Source organism: Malaya genurostris, chromosome 3, assembly GCF_030247185.1.
Source record: "Malaya genurostris strain Urasoe2022 chromosome 3, Malgen_1.1, whole genome shotgun sequence".
Classification (NCBI taxonomy): Eukaryota; Metazoa; Arthropoda; class Insecta; order Diptera; family Culicidae; genus Malaya; species Malaya genurostris.
Genome location: NC_080572.1, coordinates 218401336 through 218424566, shown reverse-complemented (window position 1 = coordinate 218424566; position 23231 = coordinate 218401336). Strand labels below are relative to the sequence as shown.

Genomic DNA, 23231 nt, shown 5'->3' with positions numbered 1-23231 from the left:
AATGATCAGGAAGAACACCAAGTTTTATTGCTTTGACTTTTGTATAGATACCCGTTGTGAGCACCGTACAATACTAGAACTCATTCAATGGCCAACCCATAGATCGTCATTTTGAATTGGTTGGTATAGAACATAAAACGATTCAATGGCGACTTGAAATGCTATGTTGAAAAACAATCATAAATTCTATCAAATTCCATCTCCTAATATTTATTGCTGAATCAAGCATGACGGCTGTTTTGGAAGAACTTTTCAGCACAAGTCCAGTAGGTACACATCACCATCATTGAATCACGATTCTCGGCACGGGGCGACCAAGAACACTTCTAATAATAAAATGACGAATATGGCAGCCGGCATAAATTAAACGATATATCATCGTTCAGGAGAACTAGTGAGTCATATGGACAACGCGAATCGGGTGACGTCGTATCAACTCATTTATTTTGACCCATGTCTCCTTCTTAGTGGAAGTTAGATTCAAACTTGTACAGCAAAATAAGCTGAATTGTGAAGACCAGTGGGAGATCCACAGAGCCCCGGAGACGAGCTATGAAGTGAACCCGAAGAAAATCAGCCAGTGGCAAGGTCATTGGTGCTCTTTGACTTGTTTTTTGGTCTGCTCGTTTTCTGCTGCTGTTGCTGCAAAGGAGTGCATTCATGTGTTGCCGTAACTCGCGTCGCCCCTTCCTGGAACCTCTATTCCTCATACGGTTTGAGGTCTCGAGCACGAAGCAGCACGCGAATAACCGGTTTTTTGGGGAGGTTCTTGCGATCTTTCCTTCGCTCTGGGGGCTGCTGCCTAACTGGCTCCATCTGTGTCCATTATCCATGTAAGACCAAACGCCCGCCGCAATGGTACTGCCTGAACCGTACGTACGAACACAGTTGGCCAGTTTTCGTACTGGGAAATTCAACCCATTGCAAACACATTCACGTGCAGTCGATGTTTCGCGAGCAACGCGCAATAAAGATTACAGGGTGACCCAGAACCGCCCGCTCCACTATGGGCACGAAACGAGGCGGTAAACGAAAATCACACTGTCGCCATTTAAGAGTAATGTTCGGAAACGTTGCTTCTTCGACCCAGCTGTGCTACCTCGACGTGCGGTTTTACGTCGGAGTCAACATAATTATTTCATTTATTTGCTCACCGCAAATAGAATGACGCCGATGACAACAAAAAGTGTATCAACATTCCCACGTGACTGTGACTGCATAGTTCAACTTGGAAGGGGCTGTGGTTGGGTGTGGTGAAAGAAAAACTTACCGACAGCCGATTTATATGATCAATATTATGTCCGCGTTAAATGGATAATAACTCCATTGAGCTTGGCTTATTTGAGGACAAAATTGATCGTCCATAACGCTGAGCACAATGGTTTTCCTGAGAGAACACTTACTTGTGCCTTCAATTTGGTTTCCCACATAAACTTTTATGGACAATAGCATCATTTTGTGTGTGTTACTTCTAAAATATTCTTTGGGATTATGGTTTTTGATGACTCAATCACAACGAAATGACAGAATGAATTCTAACTGAAAACAACTATACAAAGTCCCATTATCGTTTCAACAATTAATGATGCATCTGGGTCAATCAATTTTTAGGAGTAAAAAACGTTTTCAATTGTTTATCTCAGTAAAACGCCTTAAAATCGTCTGTGGACTATTTGAAACCATACAACTGTGTACTCTTACGTGCTCTAATCTAGGCTTTAATTTTATAGGTTTTTTTTGTGCATTGTGCTTTTTTTTCTAATTATTTGACGACTAAATGATTTGGATACATCTATTTATCAATTACTCTCTTTCTTGTTTACGTCTGTATCGACCATTCGACGGATTTGGACAGACTTTCGAACGAATACGAACAAGCCATTCTTGTTTTCACTGGAATGTATTCGACCGCGACTCGTTTTCCACAAAGTATTGAAATATCAGTAAACTTCTTCAAATAAATGCTTAGCCATGAAGAAATCACTCGAATTCCCTTGATTAACCATATGCGAAACGGTAGAATGTATGTCCGTTTAGTTTTGAACGATACGTGTATTAGTACATTCTCGTTTACATACGAATAGACGAAATGCAGTGGTTTGGATTCGTCAGTTCAAGGTTGCGAATCAACCGATCGATTACATTGAAACCGATTTCCAACAACTTTCCTTTCGAATGTGAAGGTAATTTGCAATCAAATGATAAATCTGTTTTTTGAATGAAACATTTGGAAAACATAGCAGGCGTAGTAAAAGGCTTGTTTTTTTCTGGCAAGCATTCGAATATATGCGCAGTTACAAGTTTTCACTCATTAAAGTTTACCATATTTATTAAGTACTTTATGGAAAATACACGATGGGTATTGCTGCTATATTTTATATTAAATGCATGATTTTACCAATGTAGATTGCAAGTAAAATGCAACATATTTTTCGCAGATACTACTGCTTGCTATTTACAATGCTTTTTTCACTTTGCACGAAATTTAATTTTAAAATTTTATCTTGATCTCTTTTATCTGATCTTGAGTACGTTATTTATTTATTATGTAGCATCCATCACTTCTTTGATGCTTGGAATGCACGTAAACAGTAATATGAATTTGGCATACTTTCGAACGTATCGTGTACAGCCGTAAACAAGAATGAGGGCGAATATTTTTGCAGATCGTTTTATAAGGATACAAAATTCTATTCAAGCATATGGCAGAAAAGTACCGCTGGATGTTTCAAAATACAAATTGAAGCTCAGTGACTAATTTACTATTTTAAAGGGAATTTTGAAGAAAAATCGAATGATTCCAAATGAAGAAAATATTTGTATACTACATGGAATGAGTAGTCCCTGACCTAAGAAAGAAGCAGTCGATTTTTTACTGTGAAAACTTTTTTATTCTTCAGTATAATCTCCATCAAGAGCGATACACTTGACCCATCGATCCTTAAACATTTAATAGCCCTTTGAGAAAAAAATAGAATTGTCAAGGCCTTCAAAATAGGCTTCTGTTTCTGCAATGACCTGCAATTCCCTTTCCATGGCGAATTCCGGGAAATGAATAATAGTCACCAGGGGCCAGGTCTGGCGAATATGGGGAATGGTGGACCAATCCGTAGCGCAAATCATTCAATTTCACCGTGTCTTTTATGCATGAATGCGCTGGTGCGTCCTTTTCCATAGTTTGATGAAAACTAGACAGATATATTGTCATAGTGGATAGATTGTCATAAAATTGGTATTGTTCTCAACAAAAATATACATGGTCTTTTCTGTGAGAGGCCCGGAACTTTTCATTACATGTAGTATTAGGCAAAATTTTGTTCGATAATATTTGAGATTTTCAAATATCTATCTGAAAGTATGCCAAGCAACAATAAACAATTAGAAAACCTGTTTCAATCCACCTAGTGGTTGTTTTCATCAATATTACTAAGGAATTCTTTAGAACAATCTCTTAGAGTTTAGAGGGATTTTACGGATTGTTTATTTATTTATTTTGTTCTGGAACCGGAAGTCGGATACGAACAAAAATCAACAGCAATGTATGAAACCGTAAAACGTTTTGTTTGAGTCTAAGTTGAGTAAAAGGGATAACTGAAAACAGTTCGTTTGGCCAGCAATTAAAATAACCTCCAAATTAAATCAGTTTTTGGCTAGATTTAGAACAATTTTTCAGTTTTCTAAACCATCGATCTAGAAAAACGGATTTAAATTTTATACACACTTCACCTGTCATTCTGGAACCGGAAACCAGATCCGCACAAAAATCTACATTAACTTCCGGGACCATAATACCTTTCATTCGCATTTAGATGTTCGAAAAGCGGTTAAACTGTTTCTAAGAAATCGAATTGGTTCCTGTAAGATGCGTTACTATTATTGAAGGTAACACAAAACTGCGCTATTTTCCCGAAAGCTTGATTCATTTTATATATTCTATTTTTTTTTATATTGTGCCGCAATGCACTGATTTCTTGAAGCGTTATGAGTAAAAACCTTTTGCCTCTAATCGAACAATGAGAAGTTTAATTTTATGCAGTTCGTTTTCATGTATCCTTCGATAAAATCTTAACACGCTTCCATTTTGGATAATGACAATATCAAAGATCGGTTCAGTCAGAAAAAAAGATGGACTGCAGAAATAAAACAGGAGTTCTGTAAAAACAGCTAATGTACCTCAGTTCCCAGAAAGGAATAATCGAAATTCAGTTACACGGAGAACCCTTCGATCATAAAATTGCGATATCGCAGTTTTTAATTTTTGCGATAGTTGATTTAACTAATTTCTTTTTGATTCAACCAAAATGGTTTTTGATTTGCATATGTTCAAGTAGTTGAAAAATATGTTGTTTTGAATGCTGTCAAATGCCGGAGACAGTTGAAAGCAAAACAATAATCGCAATGCAAAATCAACAACTTTTTTAAGTTGAAATCTGTTCGCGTCGCTTCAAAATGTCAATGAAAACAACATCGATGTGTAGACATAAGAATGGAGGATTCCGACACGATGGTTAAAGTGTTTGGTGAAATTGTGTTCATTCGATTTAAGAATTTTATGATAACAAGTGTTTATCTAACAGCGGTGTTGTGGTAAAGTTAACCTCGTTTGAGATGAAAAAGATTTGGTGACAAATTAGAAAATGTTAATGAATGATCATCTCGTAATCTTTCAGGTATGCGCAAAAATTTTTTGCTTCAAATTCGATCATTATTTACTTCCAGCAGACTGTTTTACTTCCAGCTGTTTGATACCGATGATGATGTTCATGCATTAGCAATAAAACGCTTCTTGACATGAATTTAATTTATAAAAGTAACAGGAGCGAAGGGTTTCAAACGCACAGAACGCGCTGCGATTGAATGGCGCGTTTGAATTGCCGTCGCAAAATTCCAATTCCCAGCGGTTGATGCACCCAAGCTCATATAAATTGACTAAAATTATCAGTGCATAACTTTAGTTCAACCGTTTGAAGGCATCATTTTAGGTAAATTCAATAATTTCGCTAATTTATCCGCCCCTCCGGGCACTTTTGCTGATTAAAAACGTTTTTCTACATGAATCATTTCCGATCGAATCAGAAATATTTTTTTAGAATTTAGATCTTTACTGATCTCAAAACAAACAAACAAATAAAACCGATTTATTTTTTAACTAACAGAATTTTGTTTCAATAACAACACCAGTTATTTCAACTAAAATATTTGTTGAAATTGAAAGGTATGTGTCCTCACTAATTGACAGCATTTTTTTCTCAAACAGTTGAATTAGTTGTTTCAACCATCGTTTCTGCTAATCGAAAAACAAAAATGACAGTTTAGTTAAAACAACAATCGATTAGTTGTACCAAATTTTAACCAATCGAATTCAGAAAATCAACTAATATTCTGGTTGAAATGGGATCGCGGGTGGTTCCGTGTAGAAGAAAACTGAATAATTCCTCAAATTAACAGCAGAATAGGCGAAAAAATCAGGATCGACATTTTACTATTTGGAAATAACTTTGTACACGTCTTCAGTGTGGCAAACAATTAATTTGTCAAGAATAGAGAGATCGATTTAATTCAAGACAGATTTTTTAAAAAGATCGAATAATATTTTTGCATGTATCTATCTATATACAAAAACGGTTTTCAAGAAGAAGCTATAGGATATAAATTGCACACTCTAAAAAGCTTATACACGAAACATGGTTAAATGTTTCAAAAAAAGTTCAAAACAAAATACCCGAAAACCAAATTTGAAAAAATATGTCATTTTAATTGTAATGTTTTTTAAAATGTTAATTTGATTAGAAATTGAATTGTGCAGTTTTATATTAAATCGTTGAAACAACTTCACAGAAATGTTTTTAACTAAGAATGAAACGTTTTTTCAAGAATCAGAAAACTAACCCAAAATGTATATTTAACAAAAATTATCCTAAATTATTTCGAACTAGTTGTAAATTTGGTTAGGTTTTTTTTTAAAAAAAAACGACGCTAAAATAGTATACAATCATTCACTTGAATGTTCTTGATTAAAATAGTCGTTTAAATGATTCTATAACTCAAGAGCAATACATTTTATCGAAGTATTCTTCTAACAGAAGGAGTTTCTTCTAGAAATAGCTGTTTTCGAGATATTTTGACATGAGAGAGTTTGAGAACGGAAGGTTATCATGAACAAATTTATCGCTTTCAAGCTGTGAAAGCATAATCAGGGGTTCAATGAGTAATTTTTTCTGGAAAGAACTTGAAGTTTTATAAATGTTTGTACATTATTTTAGTTAAAAAGACAACAAACAAGTTTATGTCAAATGTTGGTTTTCTTGCTAGTTTAAAATACAATTATCGAGAGAAAAATTAGATGTGATTTTATTCATTCCTATTTTTCTTGGACAACATTTTTTGGACTTCGGTTTTGAGTAACGAAGATTTGGAAAAACTTGAGTCCAAAGTCCACCGAAAATCAATTCCTCTAATTTATTATTATGTTGATAATAGCACCCAGCATATGTCTTTTCTGTTGAATACTACAGTTAACTTCTTCGGCCTAGAATTGGATTCGATTACAATTCTTTAGAGTCCCCCCGCAAGAATCACTTCTTTATAGGTTTACTCGTTCTTCCCGGTTCATCTAAAACGAGATTATATGGCGAATAAACGCTAACGACTTCAGGCAGAAAAATGTATTCGTTTGACGTACCAGAAAAAATATTACGAACTGTGTAGGATTCCAAATGATCAACGTTTGTATTTTCACGCAACAGGCAACGTCATTTCTATTACTCAAGTTTGTAGAGACTTAGTATATTTGTTAAATTTTTCAACCACAACCAATTGATGCCTAGGTTCTTGAAAGATGATAATCGTTCTAATGGAATTGCATTCATAGAACATGCATATATCGGTGAGTGTAGCTTTCGAGTGATGGCACGAGATTAAATCCAACCAAAATAGCGTCGGACCATTTTGTGACCTAAGTAGAGGAAATAGACGCCTTAGGAGAATCAGGAATCAGAACTAATTGGCTCAAGTTCACTCATTATGACACAATGCGGTTTTGTCAAAATCTATATGGAGAGATGTACGAGATTTCCCCACCGCCGTGTTCTGCCGTTTTGAAAGCTTGTACTACTCGCTGGTGATCCTGATTGCGACTGTGACAGTACACAATGTAAACATTACACACTGAATTAGTTTCACTCAAAATTCTAATTGAAAATACCCAATTAATAAAAATGTTCAGCCATTTGAAAGTGATGCATTGAAAGTTTTGAATCCGAAATGGAATCCGATAGGATTCAAGTTGTTGACGAGTTTATATAACGTTGAACACGCAAAAACATAAATCGTTAATCAACTAATTTATTGACTGGACATGCTATTTAAATGCCAAACGGAAGATCTGCCAAAATAATGTTCAGTAGAGAATCTGGCATGGGAGTTATCGGACTTACGGAATGTGTGTAATTGACAATCAAATCTCCTAGGGCTACATCCCAAGTTTTCGTTGTCTCAATGAACGATTTAACTTGGGCACTTGGGTAAAGTTTGTAATTCCGAACATGTTCGAATCTTTGCTTCTGGTACATATCGAATGAAAATTTCGAATCGGATGAAAAATATGGACCGAATACCGGAACTGCCAAATGACATGCAGCACAATCGAAGTTAATTATTGCCCAGCCATTCCATGTCAGAGGGTAGCCGCCACCAAAATGGCACCATCACCCATTCGAACGCATCCGAATGGTTATGCAAACATGGTTTCGTGCCAGCTACTCGATAGATACCCTGGAACCATCACAAGCCATCAATAAAACCATTCCGGTTCGAGTACGTGCGGGGATAAGAAGATTTCAAACCAAACCTGTCAGCTAAATTGGACACTGGAACGTTAAAACGTGTTTAGTCATCAGCCTCCCTGGTACGGTATCAAATCTTACAACAGCTTTCGTTTTCATGTGTGTACCAACCATTGCACGCCTCGTGGAACCCTCCCAGATTTGTTGCAGTCCAACTCGGAATTACGTATCTGCTCGGTAGAAGGAGGTACACAAGCTACTCCACTGTTCCACCGTTCCACTAGCCCCTGTTTCAATTCGGGGCCTTCAATTCAACATCGAGCGACAGCCCGTACCAAAACCGGAATCGCAAAAGACTTGGTTGACCGGATTATGTGCTCTATACTCTATACTTTTAACTTTATTACGACACACGTACTCTTTCGAGAGGTTGACTTTCGCTGTGTGCGTGTTTGATTTGATAAGGTTCCCGAGAATGGTTGTTAAGTTTTATGGTTTGGCTGATCCCCGCGGAGATTAACCGATCGCCTGGGATTGGTTCCGGCAAGGTTGAAGGTCGCGCGAAACAGCTCGAGGTAGCACCGCGAAGAGTTTTGATTTACACTTGACCAGTTTGTCGCTGTGGAGAATCCCAAATATGTTCAATGGCTGAAAAGGAGAAGAAAAAATCAGCTCGAACTATTGACGACCGCTGACGGACTGTTTCTTTTGTTTGGGTTTTTGGGAAACCGGCTCTGCCAGTTTATTTGCGACATTAGCAGGGTTGCTTATTCCATATTCTAAAGCTTTGTTTTTTTCAAGGTGAAAAAAAAATATAAACAAAAAAGCTCCGATGTGACATACCTCCACGCGTCGTGTTTTGATTTATTCATTAAATTGATTGCTTCATGGGCATACGCATTCCGATTCAACAAACAGTTGAACATAGTTCCTTAATCAGAATTAGCACCATAGTAGTCTTCTCGTTTTTCCACTCTGTCAGAAATAGAGTCGAGTTTTAGCGTTTTGATACCATATTTGGAAATGTTGTACAGAAAGAAATTCGTTTTAGGAGAGATGCCTGCTGTTATGCGAAGTATTAGTATTGTGATCGATTCCACGATTTTAAAACATTTTTCAAATAGCTTTTGCTCGAGCGTTATCACGATGAAAAATTACGGAACACTGCCTGATCTCATATTCTTGTCATTTTACCTTTCTCTTTAGAAAGGATATAGAATTGCTAGGAAACCTTACCGTTGATGGGAGCCCCGGAGACCCCAACTGCTTTATACTATTCAACTCAGCTCGACGAGATCAGTAAATATCAGTTTATTTCTCAGATCAAATATCTCGGAGATGTTTGAGCCGATTTTAGCAAGATTAGGCTCGTTTGAAAGCTACCATTGTTTTATTGATAAATTGGCATGCATGCCGTAATCGCGCATTTTTGTCTGCCCGCACAGCTTTCTTGGAAATTACTGAATCGATTTCTACAATCTTAGGCTCGTTTGAAAGTTACCATTGAGTCATTGATTTAGTGCGAAGATCGAATGGCAATCGCTTCCAATTTTGTAGTATAATGGTATAAGTGACGTAACCCACAAAACACCTTTTTTGACTTAATTTTCTTGAAATCAATGAATTTCGGTAAAGTTAAGCTTATCAAAAAGCCGGGAATACGTACCGCGTAGAAAATCGCATAACTTCGAAAATTCGCATAAAAACGGATAACTTTGACAATTTGCATGAAAAAAAACGCATAACATTAAAAACTCGTGTTAAAAAATCACAAAGTTGAATTTTTCACTGGTTGCCATAAAAATTAATGATACATCGAGATCTGGAGTCTTTTTTACGGTTTTTCATGTGGTTTCTTCTTACGCGGATTTCCGATGTTACACGATTATTTACGAGGATTTCTCAAGTTACGCGGTTTTCTTGTTTTGTCTCAAAAATACATGAATCTTCGAGATCTAATATTATCACGAATTTTTTCTAAGTCAACTATTTGACACTTAGAAAATTTTGATTTGTTCAGATTACACCAGATCTCGACGTTTCATGCATTTCTTAGACATTTGGCATAAAAAAATTTCTGCCATTTTGCGGTACTTTTCTCCGCGGATTTCCAAAGTTACGCGGTCTCATATTTTCTAAGCCCCAAAGTCGATTTTCATATCTTAAGTATTGAGGTTTTTTTTTGCGGATTTCCGAAGTGACGCGGTTTTTTACACGGATTTCCGAAGTTACGCAGTTTTTTTTACGCGGTACGTATCCCCCGTGTAAAAAGAGACCTCAGTGTATCTACTTTGGGACTGAGATTTTTTCCAATTATAGAGGTTTTAACCTTAAGGTCATTCGCCTCTTCGAATCAGAAAAGCTTTCTGACCCTATAAGCGGGGTTGGGGATCGAACCCAGGTGGGCAGCTTGAAAGGCATCGACTAACCCATCACGCTATACCCGTCCCCCGGACTGAAATTTCCGAAATAAAATAAATATGACAAACGTTTAAGAAATTCATCAAAAAGTCTTTGTCATCAATTTTTTTTTTTTCAATATATTGACTTTGAAACTTTTAAGAATTTTTGAAAATCCGAAATCGTTTTTTTTAACTAAATGTTTTAGAAATGCATGAAACGTCGAGATCTGGTGTAGTCTCAAGATTTTTTTTTCAAATGTCCTTTCCTTCGAGATAACACTAAATTTCAACGTTTCGTGCCTCTAATACGATTTTGGATGGTACAAAAAGGACATTTTGGACTGTACAGGAAAGCTCAGATTTTATTTCAATTTTACCGGATCATCAGTGCTTTAAATAGTTCAATCTTCACGTAGCAGTAATAATTGTATAACTAAAAAAGTAAATACCAAAACCATTTAATGGTGTTCTGGCTGACGGAGAAATCTTCAATTTGAGACTAGTTTGATTAAATTCGATCCAGCCTCTATGTTGGATACAGATATCGCCCTACACACACATACATAAACGAACATTTTCTCAGTTCATCGCATTGATTCGATTGGTATATGAAACTCGAATTTTTTTTCAAAATTTGAGCGAATTACATATAGAAACCAAAAGGTAAAACACAAATTTGGAAAGTCACAAAAAATTCGCCCAAAGAAAACGGCATGAAAAAAGACTTTAGTGCCGGTAAATTTTCTATGCACCGCATAAAGAAAATCGAATAAAAAATGCATAAGAACAACGTATTGCATTTTATTTTTGAAACCCCTGTACATGGTTATTCGAACCAATATCAAACAGATATAAAAAAAATCGATTAAAATAAAACTTTCAAAAAGTCAAAACCCTGAGAGACAAGACTCAATACTTCAACCCTTCTACAATCCAAGGAACAACTGCTCTGTCGTTGTTACCATTAGGGGCAGTGCGGTAAAATTTCATTTTCAATAGAATAATATCAGTTGAAACTGAAATTTTTGGCCACGAAGCAAGCAAAACTTTAAAAAACTAGGCACAATTATTCAACTGACGATGAATTCTGGGAGCTCTACTTGTCAAATGAGTTTGTATCGAAATACTGACTGTCATGTCGATACAAACTCATTTGACTTTTGCTGCCATTTTCAAGTGAAGTTCCCAGAATTCATCGTCAGTTGAATAATTGTACCAAGTCATTTGAAGTTTTGCTTGCTTCGTTTCAAGTGCCAGGTAGTCTAGCTGCCTCATTGTCTTCGCTGTTGGTAGTGAGCAAGTTCGAATGATTCATACGGCACCCAATTGCGTTCTTTTCGGATCACAAATAGTTGTCTGATTCACTCGTATGATTTGGCAAGTTCTTCTTGCGATGGATCTGGATCGAACAATTCTTCCATTTATCGTTGCCTCTTTCAAAACCGTGCAAACCCCTTCCGACACGTTCGCTCAGAGTGTACTCACCATACACTTCCATCAAAATACGATGACTTTCGGTGGGTGTTTTCTTCATATTGAAATGATGAAGAACTCCCCACAAAAACACTTTATTAAGAGGACGGGAATGGCGTGTTGGGTTAGATACCTTTAACGCAGCCCAGCTGGGTTCGATCCCCAACCCCGCACATAGAGTCAGAAAGCCTGGCCCGAAGAGGCGAATGGCCTTGAGGTTAAAACCTCTATAATTGAAATTAAAAAAAAACTTTGTTTGCTACAAAATTCGATATTTTCATTTAAAAAAAAAAGATATTTTGAAGGTATTTTGGCCACTCTAATATACTTTCGCCCATCGCTCATATTTTTAATTGTAATCGAATTGAAGTGTACATTAATAACTAATGTAGTGCCTAATCGAATGATCTTTAAAATTTTGAGATACGATGTGCTTAATTTTGATTACATCCAGAAATATGTACGCCGAATAAAAATATATTAGAGTGGCCAAAATACCTTCGTTATCCTACGCTTCAGCTAAATGACACATACTGATTCTAAAGTTGTATGCCAGTAACTTTCCAACGATTATTTGGAAGGGTGAATCACACGAATAAAAATCAAATTACGCCGTCTGTTAGAAAACGCCACGAATATATTTATACACCTATTACCTTGGAAATGTGAAAAGATAATTGTTGTATTTGATATCCTAAGCCACTGTAATAACTAAAGGGTGATTCTTAAGAGGTATAGGCTTTGATTTTCAAAAAAAAACCAAGAAAATTGATGAAGTCTTTGGAATCGATAGAACGATCAATATAATTTAATGTTTGACAATTATTTCGTGCAAATGTTGGCCGCGGCTCCGCTTGAAATGGCCCATTAGCAAGGTCCAATTTTGCTACACTTTCTCCAACATATCGGCCGGTATTTCACGAATAATGTCACTGGCCCATAATCCACACAAAACACTTTGGCTTTTTGGGATGTATTAGTAGCTTTTGCAATGGTTCCGGATTGTCTTCACTCCAGATGTGTGCTTGTTGACGTATCCATTCAACCAGAAATAAGCTTCATTGCTGAACACAATTTTTCGATAGAAAAGTGGATCTTCTTTCAACTTTGCCTGCGTCCATTCGTGATTAAATTAAAGATCAAACGATGATTCATGATTAAATTATAGACTAAGCTGAACAAGTTTGACAATGATACAAGGCACGATTCACGAGTGATCTGTCAAAAACAGTGTTGCCAAAAAGATACCAGCAAAAAAATTACCCTTTATACGGATCAGGGTCATTTCGCCGAAAGCCGTTTCGACGAGTCATTTCGCCGAATTGGCCACTTCGCCGAATGTCATTTCACCGATTCCTGCAATTGTCTTAATATTATAATTGAAATTGATTTAAAATAAACACAAATGGATGATAATATGTAAACGCCCATTTTTTTACCTACAATTTTACTTCTCGAATAAAGATTGATTCTTGTACTCTGAAATAAAGAATGCTTCATGAACCTCAGTACGGAGTTCCCAAGGAAACTTGTTGACTATTAGTCACTAAGCATCGAAGCAATTGCATAGGTATATCTACCAAGCAAATGTATGTGGTATTTTCCGTTTATTACGTGAAAAAAAATGTTCGCCACATCGATTTGATTCGTGTGCTGTCCGACCTCGCTCCCGCTCGTTCGGACCTAACTAAAACAAAGAAACCTAGCTTTGAGTGAACCGGGCAAACGAGGCGGTGTCAGGTTTGTATGCAAGAGGCCGCCGATGGCGGGTCGACGGCCAACTCAGTCAGTGTTGCCTCGGCGGGTTTATGCCGCCGAGCCATCTTGGCTTCGGTTATGTGGCTGCGCCACATCAGTTATACAGAAGACATAATAACACAAAAAACAATATGATGCATTCGAGATTACCCTTTCGGCGAAATGACTCTTTCGGCGAAATGACCTAATCGGCGAAACTACTTTCGGCGAAATGGCATTCGGCGAAACGACCCGCTCCCCTTTATACATACACCCATCGGACATTCATATTCTACTAGTCGTTGAATAATGACAATTTGATGATTTTATTTGACTCTCATAGCCATTTTATTAGACCAGAAATGTCTTTACTTTTAGTTTCGATTTCTAATATCCTGTACTCGCGGATCTTGCTATTCTTCTATTGACCATTTTTTTATGGTATTTATTTTCTACATCTGTCCTGAACAAATAATGATCTTATATTCGGAAATGCAAGACCTCACGTATGTGCACGGAACGACCGAAATTAGCTCTGCGCCTAATTCGTATTACTGTTTTTGAATTAGTTGATTTTAACAACGAAATTTCCAAAATAACTATGAAATTAGTTAAAATTGAGAATTCACTTTGCTGGAAAAAACTCTTACTTTTAGAGAGTTTGTTTAGTTGGCGAATATCCTGGACAAAAACCAGCAATATTTCAATCCAACACGAAATTCTCATTGACAACTAATTTGTTACTAAAAACAGAAAATTTGTTTCTATTTATCTATCACCATCATTACTGAAGGACAGCACAAAGAACACAAAAATGAAATTGGTTTAATTAACAAGTTTATTAGCCAAAAACCCATGAACAGTGTCAAAGCAAAACAATCCATTAAAAAGCTAAAAAGGACAGTCTTATTGAAACTGCTTGCATATTGTTTTGATGTTTTTCGCATGTGTTACGACATATCCATATATAAATTTCTGATTCGATTTGTTAAAAAGGACGTAAACTCTTAGTGGAAAGTGTATTCATTCAGAATTTGTGCGCATTTGAAGCGATTGTGCGAAATAATGTTTTTACGCGCAACAGTAAAGTGAGTTTCGAATGTTGCACACTAATTGTATATGTCAAATGATGTTTTTTGTATCTTCCAACCTTCCGGGCTACGCCGTCCGGTGTACTACTTGTATTCGGTTTTTGTTTTCCGAGTGCTCAAAGTTTTCAGTGAGAGAGTCGATTTCGCAAAGACGAATGAAGAAAGCAGCGATTTAGAAGAAAAACTTTCAAAAAGAAGTTTATGTTTCGCTTATGTCTTTTTCTCCAATACAACATCGTATTTATACCTGCCAATATAGAAAAGACTACCGCGACTGAAATATTTTTCGGTAGTAGTGTGCCATCTAGTGGCTAGTAGTCATTATGGTGTTAACGTTTTTTTTTCGGTGACAGTGCGCCACATAGCTGCAAATTGCAGAAGCCAATTCTACCATTTATGTTGGTTGAAAACAACGTTTTATTTCTCTAATTCAACTAAAAATTAGTTGAATGGATATGAAGTGTGCCTTAGCTAAGAAATGATAGCACGTTTAATTGGTGAATTCAACTAAAGAAAATAGTCATTTCAACAAATATTTTATTATTATTAAGGGAATCATAAATAAAAAATCTAAATTAGCAAAAGTAAGATTTTTTTAGTTGTCTCAAAAAATAACTAACTAAAATCAGAAAATCAACTAATTTTTTCGCCAAAATGCTGATTTCGGTCTTTCCGTGTGTAGATTTGTAAAACTATTACTGGGACTTTTATCAAAGCTAATTCGAATCAGAATACACCGAGTGCAACCCACACTCTTGTCTGATTGATCGTTCACCACCATTCTGGTCAACAGCGCTGACCGACATTTCAATATTCAAAACGCCTCCAAAACCGTCTCCATAGTTGCAGCAGATGTCTATGACAGGCAACAATTGCTGCAAAAAGTACACAGTTATCGAAGCGAGAGTAACTGTGAATCGAAACTATTCACGAGTTTTGTTTCCACATGCCCGCATCCGTGCTGAGCTGCTACGCAACGTAAAACTCCCGAATCCATCCGCTTTTGCAACTTGGAGCCATATGTTCAGACAACAATCTTCCACTTCCGGATGTTGAATGCCCTTCTATCATTTTCATTTAAATTCATTTTCTTTTACTACGAGAATGGATGCGCGATGTGATTCTGCAAAGCCGAAAAGTGTGTAGAGAAATCTTGCACTCCACTACGATTCTTCCATCGGGCAGCAGAAAAACGCATCTCATGTACGCTCCTCTAGGAAAAGTATTTACACAACCGGGGGGATTAATTGCGAAATGAAACATACAGAAGAAGAGGAAGAAAAAACCCACGTCTAGAAGGCAAACAGATACAGGCGGCCCGAGAAATAACATTCAACATCCGCGTAAGTGTTTTGACTATTTGGCTTCTGGAATGGATTGGATACGATCTTTGGAGAGGTGGTGAACTTCCACTTCGTACGTGAATGTTCCCATACGCGTCGTCTGGCTGGGTGCTACCGGAATGGGATCGATGCAGTTTTGCTGTTGTGCGTTTGCTTCTTACTTTGCGGTGCAGCTGTTTGCTATACCGCAATGTTGTTCTTTGTAGCGAATCAAAACATGCACTGATGAATAGAATATGGCACTTGAATTGATGAGATGAGGAGTGTAATAAAATATTCGTAATGATGTTTGTGATTTTAAGACGCTCAATTTTTGCAACAGAAAATCAGAACGTCATATTGGTGTTCAGAATTTTACCAAGGGACACCCTAAACGCACGTTCACACATATCTGGGCATGATGCCATCAAAGCACGCCCCAGCTTCAACAGCAACAGCAGCAGCAGCAGTACGCAGTAAGAAGACATGTTCTGCGTTGGTGAACAATACTGCCAACCGGAGACTGTGATGAGGGTATATCATCATCGTCTGCCGACCGTCGACGACGTCTTCAAGGGCCGCCGATACCCACGATCATTCGCGAGTGTATATATGCATGCACACAACGGGTGTTAAATTACAATTCAAAGAGCAATAATATACATCCACAGCGAGAAATGAAGAAAGAAAAAGTCGAACAAAAGAAGTACAAAACTTCAGTGCTTAAGTGTGAAGTAATGAAAACACATGTTTTCTTAATTGTTTAATTACGGAAAATGTGGAACTCGGTCCATGGCCAGAAACGGTGCCGGTTTGGGGTGCACGGGAAATGCGACGGGTCAATTCGATCTGATTGAAGCGAAGAAAATTCCATACCGAATCGATGAGGGAAAGCTCCAATTACGAATGGGGTGTGGCTGACCCGCCCCTTGGTACACCGCAGAACAATCAGGCCGAATTTCGTCGCCGCTCTTGTTTGGAACTGTTTTGATGGCTCATGCTGCTCACAATGCACCTTTTCGTTTGTTTGTCTTTTCGTTATAATTGTTCTCGAAGTTGGTTTGTGTGCCTCATTAAGCTTATGGTTTGCATAAACATTCCAAGATTCAGCACCGACCGGCATCGGATAAACACTCGCAAAACTGGGCGTGATTGCACACAATGTAGCAGCATTGCAAACCGAACATGATTGCGATCGCAAATGAGGCAGTGTTTTATTTGGAAAGTGTGATTTTAATAAAAAATAAACAGCAGTTCATGACTGTCATTCGATATTGAATACTGAACCATTGATTACAGATATGAGATAAAAGATATTCTGACAACACAAGTCTGAAATAAATGATTTCATGTAACGACCGAACCTGAAAATATGGCAACAAGTGGGATTTGCAATTGGAAAGTAACGCAAAAAAAAATGCCAGCCACAGGTGCCACAATCAAAGGTCCTTATCTTATCAGGACAAGCACATTACATGGCAATGATAGGAAAGTTTCAAATCGACTCCGTACTCACGAGAAATACTGCCACGGTACCGGTGGAATAAGTGAAAACTTCTGTCCATTGCGTCCAATCGCGAAGTAAATCGTTATTGCGTAACGTATCAATCATTGTCGAAAGTGTTTTTATGAATCAAACAGAAATAGTCAAGAGGTAGACTTTTAATTTCAGCGGTAGTTTTATTATCGCCTATTACAGTTCTGCAAACATATTTCGTGTGTAGATAAGATAAAATCGATAATGCCATTTTATTCGTGGCACATTACGGAACAAAATACTTTTGCGATCTATGAAAACGTAGGATGGTCTACACCGTTCTAAAACAGGGCTGGAAGACTTCCCGCCATATTAGCTAAATTCTGTAAAAAGTCTGTCGACTATGCAACAACCGATCTTGCCAAAGAGCCTCCCCTTTATCGGTAGTTAGCGATTCTATTTCAGATAAAATCTCGTCAGAAAAGGCTGATAAACCGATTTCCGGTACCTTTTCTGATTCATTTTCCCTCATCAAAAACCTTCGCTCATACCGATTGTACTATTTTCATACTTACAAGCAGAACAAATAATCATCAATGGAATTAAAGCTTCAAATCGAATGCAGCATAACAAAAGAATGATTTGCTGCACTTGATTTTCTTAATGTCATATAGAGAATAACACAATTCTACAAGCAGACAGCTACCAAAATACACACGATAAAACTGAATACTTTATTACTTATATTCGAATTATATAAGCAAACGTCAAAATTTGAGTGGTTACCATCAATCATTACAATAAATGTCTACTTTTAATTTAAGTAATTACTTTGTACCAGAAACAAAATTTGTTATTCTTTTTCAGAGTTGTTTCACTTTTCCTGAATATGAGTAAGATCTCACTCATTTATGAGTAACTTTTTCAAAGTCTGTAAATCGATTCACAGAGGCTACACTGATAAAAATTGACACGTTGAAATCGTGTGTGAAACATCCAAACTATGACTAAAGACTGTCCCAGAATGTATGGACGCAACCAAAAACCGCTGCTATTTCGCAATGGTTCAGAATCTGTCAATTTTTATGGCTGCGTCCTGTTGTTTATACTCTTCTCTAACCACTTGTGCAGTTGTTTATTCGTTTTCATTAGTTTGGTTCGAAATGCGTTGACTTTCAGCAGAACAACGTCGAAAAACTGTGTACAAATGGTACACATAACGCGGACTGTCACTGAGAAAGATAGCAAAAATGGAAGGAGTAAAAGAAAAAGCCGTGCGAAATGCAATCAGGAAGCTCGGTGATAACACCTTTGAGGATAAACCGAAAACGGGTCGAAAAAAAGGTCCTGCTAACCCTCAGTTGGATAAACGTATACTGAAGGCGTTCGAGCAAAAGAAGGAGATTTCAGTTCGGGATGTGGCCAAAAAAGTGGGCACTTCGAAGTCAAATGTTCTTCGTGCTAAAGAACGTTTGAATCTTCGAACCTATAAGAAGCAGAAACAACCAAAACGTAGTCCGAAACAAAAAGCATCTATCAGGCCGAGGTTTAGAAAGCTGTACAATACGATTCTTGCTGGAAATTTGAATTGTATAATCATGGACGACGAAACCTATGATAACAAATCCTTGCCGGGACCACAATATAAAATATACATCAATGTTTACAAAAACGACTTCTACCCATGATTCGAAGCCACAAGGATCCTGTTGTCTTCTGGCTAGATCTTGCTTCTTGCCACTACTCGAAATCAACGGTTGAATGGTATAAAGCTTGCTTCAGATAGAATTGGAACAAAGACAATTGCCTGTATTTCAGTCATTTATTCGGAACGGTTTCGAAGGAATTCTCGAATTTTTCCTGTAACACGGCTCATTAGGCGGCGCACACCTTCTTCGTCCATCGTTTTAGCTACCTTATTCCACCAGGTCGTCAACTGATTGATGTCTTTGACAACCTTTCCCTTTCCTTGAGTCTCCTCTTCATGATTGCCCAATATTTCTCAGTAGGGCGGAACTGGGGGCAGTTGGGTGGGTTAAGGTTTTTCGGAACAAAATGGACCCCATTCTCTGTATACCATTCTTGAACGACTTTGCTGTAATGACAGCTTGCCAAATCTGGCCAAAACATTACGGGATGGTCGTGGGATCGAATGAACGGCAAAATTCGTTTTTGGAGACACTCTTTTTGGTATAGTTCCGATATCGTTGTCTTATTTGTAACGAAAACTTTCATTTTTTGCCACAGCTGCAAATGCCCTGCCAATCATAAATTTTCTTGCAAATTTGTCGGCAAAAACAAATTTAAATTTGGCTGGAACATCCCCCCGAGCCGTTGCCAAGTAAAATTTTTGACCTGGGCTGCCCGAAGTCAGCCTTGACATAGGTTTCATCGTCCTTCAGAAGACACCCGTCTAACTTGGTCAGAACCTGGTCATATAGTTTACGAGCACGAATTATGACCACACTATTCTATTTTATGGTCCGATTTGGCTGTTTGCTAGCTCGATGCGACTTGATTCCTCCCGGAGTCGAGTTCACTTCACGGTACTATGGGCAGCACCTAATTTTCTGGCCAAATCACGGTCCGACAGATTAGGATTCCTCTTAATCGTCTTCAAAATCTTACCACGCAGTTTCCGGTCGACAGCTCCACTCCGACGTGTCAAAACTTGTCGCCAAGAAGTCTGTACGGAATTTAATGAGGAACGTTCGCAAGAAGATGCGCCAGCTAGTCTACAATGGCTAAGTAGCAAATGTTGAGAATAATATTCTGTTGTTGTAATCTAATATTATCAGTATATCGAAAAAAAAATTGAATATCTAACACTTGTGAATTATTTACAGCGAAATCAAAGTGCGTCCATACTTTCTGGGACAGTCTTTATATGTAAGACACATAAAATTCGTATGAAGTCCATTGTGATAATAAAACAAGTGTAACAACTATGAAACTATGGTACATCCATTTCACATTCACTTCAAAAAGATAAGAAATGCTCATGAAACCAGTTTCTATATGAACTTCACATGAATGCCTCTTTGTTTTACATATAGATATCAATTGAATCACGATTTTTCAAGTCAAGTATACTTCATATAAACACGCCGCATACAATTTTTTACTTCAGAAAGATGTGCTACAATCAATGTATATTCACTGAGTGTAGAAGTTATGATTTATTTATAGCATTTAAGTGAATTTACACATGAACTACATATTGAAATAGCTTAGAATATATTTATTTGAAAAAGTACATCAAATTAAAAGTTTAGCCTTGAATCTTTAAAATGTAAATAGTTTTGAAAATTTACTAAAAAATCCATCCGAAGGTTACAAAGGTTTATACGATAACGTGAGAAAATCTTTATTCTATATGTAATTTACTTTTACGCGACTATAAATTATCATAAAAGGTAACATGACAAAGTGTATCCGAAATACTTTTTATTTACATGTTGCTCTTACTTATATATAAAGTAACAATTGTCTACCCGGCGAGCGACCACAACCAGGTTAAAGCCGGTATAAATAAACGATAGAAAAAAATAGCTATTGTCTACTTGACAATGACGTTTCAACGCGGTAAACAATCAATCATCTATACTACTGTATGTCTGCATACTCATTCCCTAGCATATTCCACTGAAAGTGATCTTATTGATTATATTTTTATTTGAAGCGATAAAGACAAAACTGCGAGTAATGGCACCATCTCAATTGATATTTTCTGTAGTAGGAAGCTCTAAACCCATTAAAAATTTCGAAAAGAAAGTAGTTTCGCCTTTTTCCTAGCTATTGAGGTAAAAAAATAAAAAAAAAAAATTTTTAAATTTTCTAAAATCTCACAGTCAAATAAAAGTAATGGTCAAGTAATTGAAATTTAGTGATTTTTGTTGAGATTGCAAAGCCAAAACACTTTTCAATGTATAGTTCCAATGTGGCACAAATTATTGACGTTATAAATTGAATCGTAACCATTTATGCATACGACTATCATCAATTCAACTCAATCATCATCATCATATTCTATAGAATAAAAAAAACATTGTTTATGTTAGCATATATTGCTCTGATGCAAAAAGCTCCATAATGTTTCTTCGAAAAGTGCAATAAACAGATCACCAGAATGACATTTGAGATGCTATCCCGATTCCATCTTGGCTTATTCTGGCAGCACTGACGTACATTCAACAGATTATTCTCCTCCATCTTGGTGCCAATGTTTCCCGTAAGGTCACCGTAAAAACATGACCGCTGAACATCAACAGTGGGTAACATAGAATCCTTGTTTTTATCATGAACTGAATAATGTCCAATGGTTTGCTTGTGATGGACTAATGGAACAATGATGTATGCATCCTAGGAACAAAGTCACTAACCTTATCCAAACATTTGAGCTCCTCGATGGGATAAACCACCTTCTGACACCGGGCACAGGACTTATTCATTTTGACAGCTTAGTAATTTCTCTGTTGATCGACGGATAGTTCTCTCGCTCTCGCATCCAGACTCCAGATTCAACTAGCAGCAGCAACAGCAGTAAATTCTTGAACACTTCACAGAAATTCACTCGAAAGACCTTCACAAAGCAAAATCGGCAACTTTTTTTTGATTACGTTTCCACTTTTCGTTGTTTCTTCAGCAACAAAATTTCTCTTTCGGTAATCCACCTTTTTCCACTTGAAGGCTGATGCTGGAAAAAACAATTTCGGATTCGCCAAATTCGCCAGCAATTAAATTGGTCAAACACCGAAATAAATCATATATGTTATAAAACTTCTTTGTACGTAGAAATTCACTACACTTGAAATATTCATCAACCGCTACCAATAACCACAATAAATTCAATTAATTTCTATTCACTCCCACAGAAATACAAAAACTGATAAAACTTTCTTTTGTGAACGTTTTTCGCAAAGATACCATCTAATATTACTCAACAATTCAAGTTGAACAAATTGAAGTCTCACCCTTTGGGGCGCGATAACGGTGATAAAAAGGCCGAAAATAACTGCGAAACTGTTTGAAGTTGAAAGGAAAATCACCCGCAACAAAAAATATTACGATCGGCAGAATAACGTCTATCTGCAACGACAACTCGAACACAATTGCTGCGAGAGAATTTGCTGGAGAACTTCGAGGCATCAGTGGCAAATACACACTCCTTCCATGTTGGGTACTTTTGTTTGTGTGAGTACGTGCACTGCTTATGTTTACACAACAGCGGAATGAATTAAAATGTCACACGCGCCGTACGGCATTACACAAGTTCACTCTCCGCTCCGTACTCTCTCTCGGTTAACGGTAAGTGGTGTGCGTGTAGTAAAATAAGAAACGCTCGGGATTGCCGAGACAATGTACAGTAATGAAATATTCATTCATAGCCAAACAACGAATGTGGTTGTAATGTGTGTATCAATGACAGTCTGGTACGAGGGAACCCACTGATAGTGAAATTGTGCAGATTGAATGGAATTACACGGAAAAAATTATTTATAGGGAAATTTATATATTCTGAGAGATTTAATTGCCAGATTGGTCTAAGAATAAAATACGATGCACAAAACTAAGCGGTGTTCTACATATCGAGCACTAATTCGGAACTGTTTTAAAATTGTTTAAATATTTAGTTTCATTTTTTTGTAACATGAATTTTGTGATATAACGAACATCAGCACCTGCAGTAATTTTAATGCGATGCTTTAAGCTTAAAGTTATTTATTGTTTGAATGGATGTTCTTTTTTCATTTTAGAAACCGATGATAAAAGGTGATGGCAAGACTGTTGGATTGGATTCGTTCATTGAAAATACGTGACCATTCACAGCTCTGATACTGAATCTTTTGTTATTATGATCCAGCACGATTGCGTAGAGGGATAAGAAAATAAACGTAAGATTTTGGATCCTTTCGGTAATGGAGGATAAGTGGCATGGACATTTT

The 23231-nt window shown here is 37.0% G+C and overlaps 1 protein-coding gene across 3 annotated transcripts in view; it reads right to left on the bottom strand.

Annotated features, from left to right (window-relative positions):
• Positions 1-22402, bottom strand: part of LOC131439139 (LIM and SH3 domain protein Lasp) — a 116837-nt gene extending 94435 nt beyond the window's left edge. The window contains exons 1-2 of one of the 3 annotated variants that reach the window (XM_058609805.1): positions 22335-22402; positions 21669-21982 (exon numbers count right to left, since the gene is read on the bottom strand). In XM_058609805.1, coding sequence (XP_058465788.1) covers positions 21669-21737 — 69 coding nt within the window. In that variant the 5' untranslated portion in view covers positions 21738-21982; positions 22335-22402. Of the gene's footprint in view, positions 1-21668 lie in introns of all 3 variants that reach the window. The other 2 variants (XM_058609804.1, XM_058609802.1) reach the window with 2 other exon arrangements.
• Positions 22403-23231: the final 829 nt, after the last annotated feature.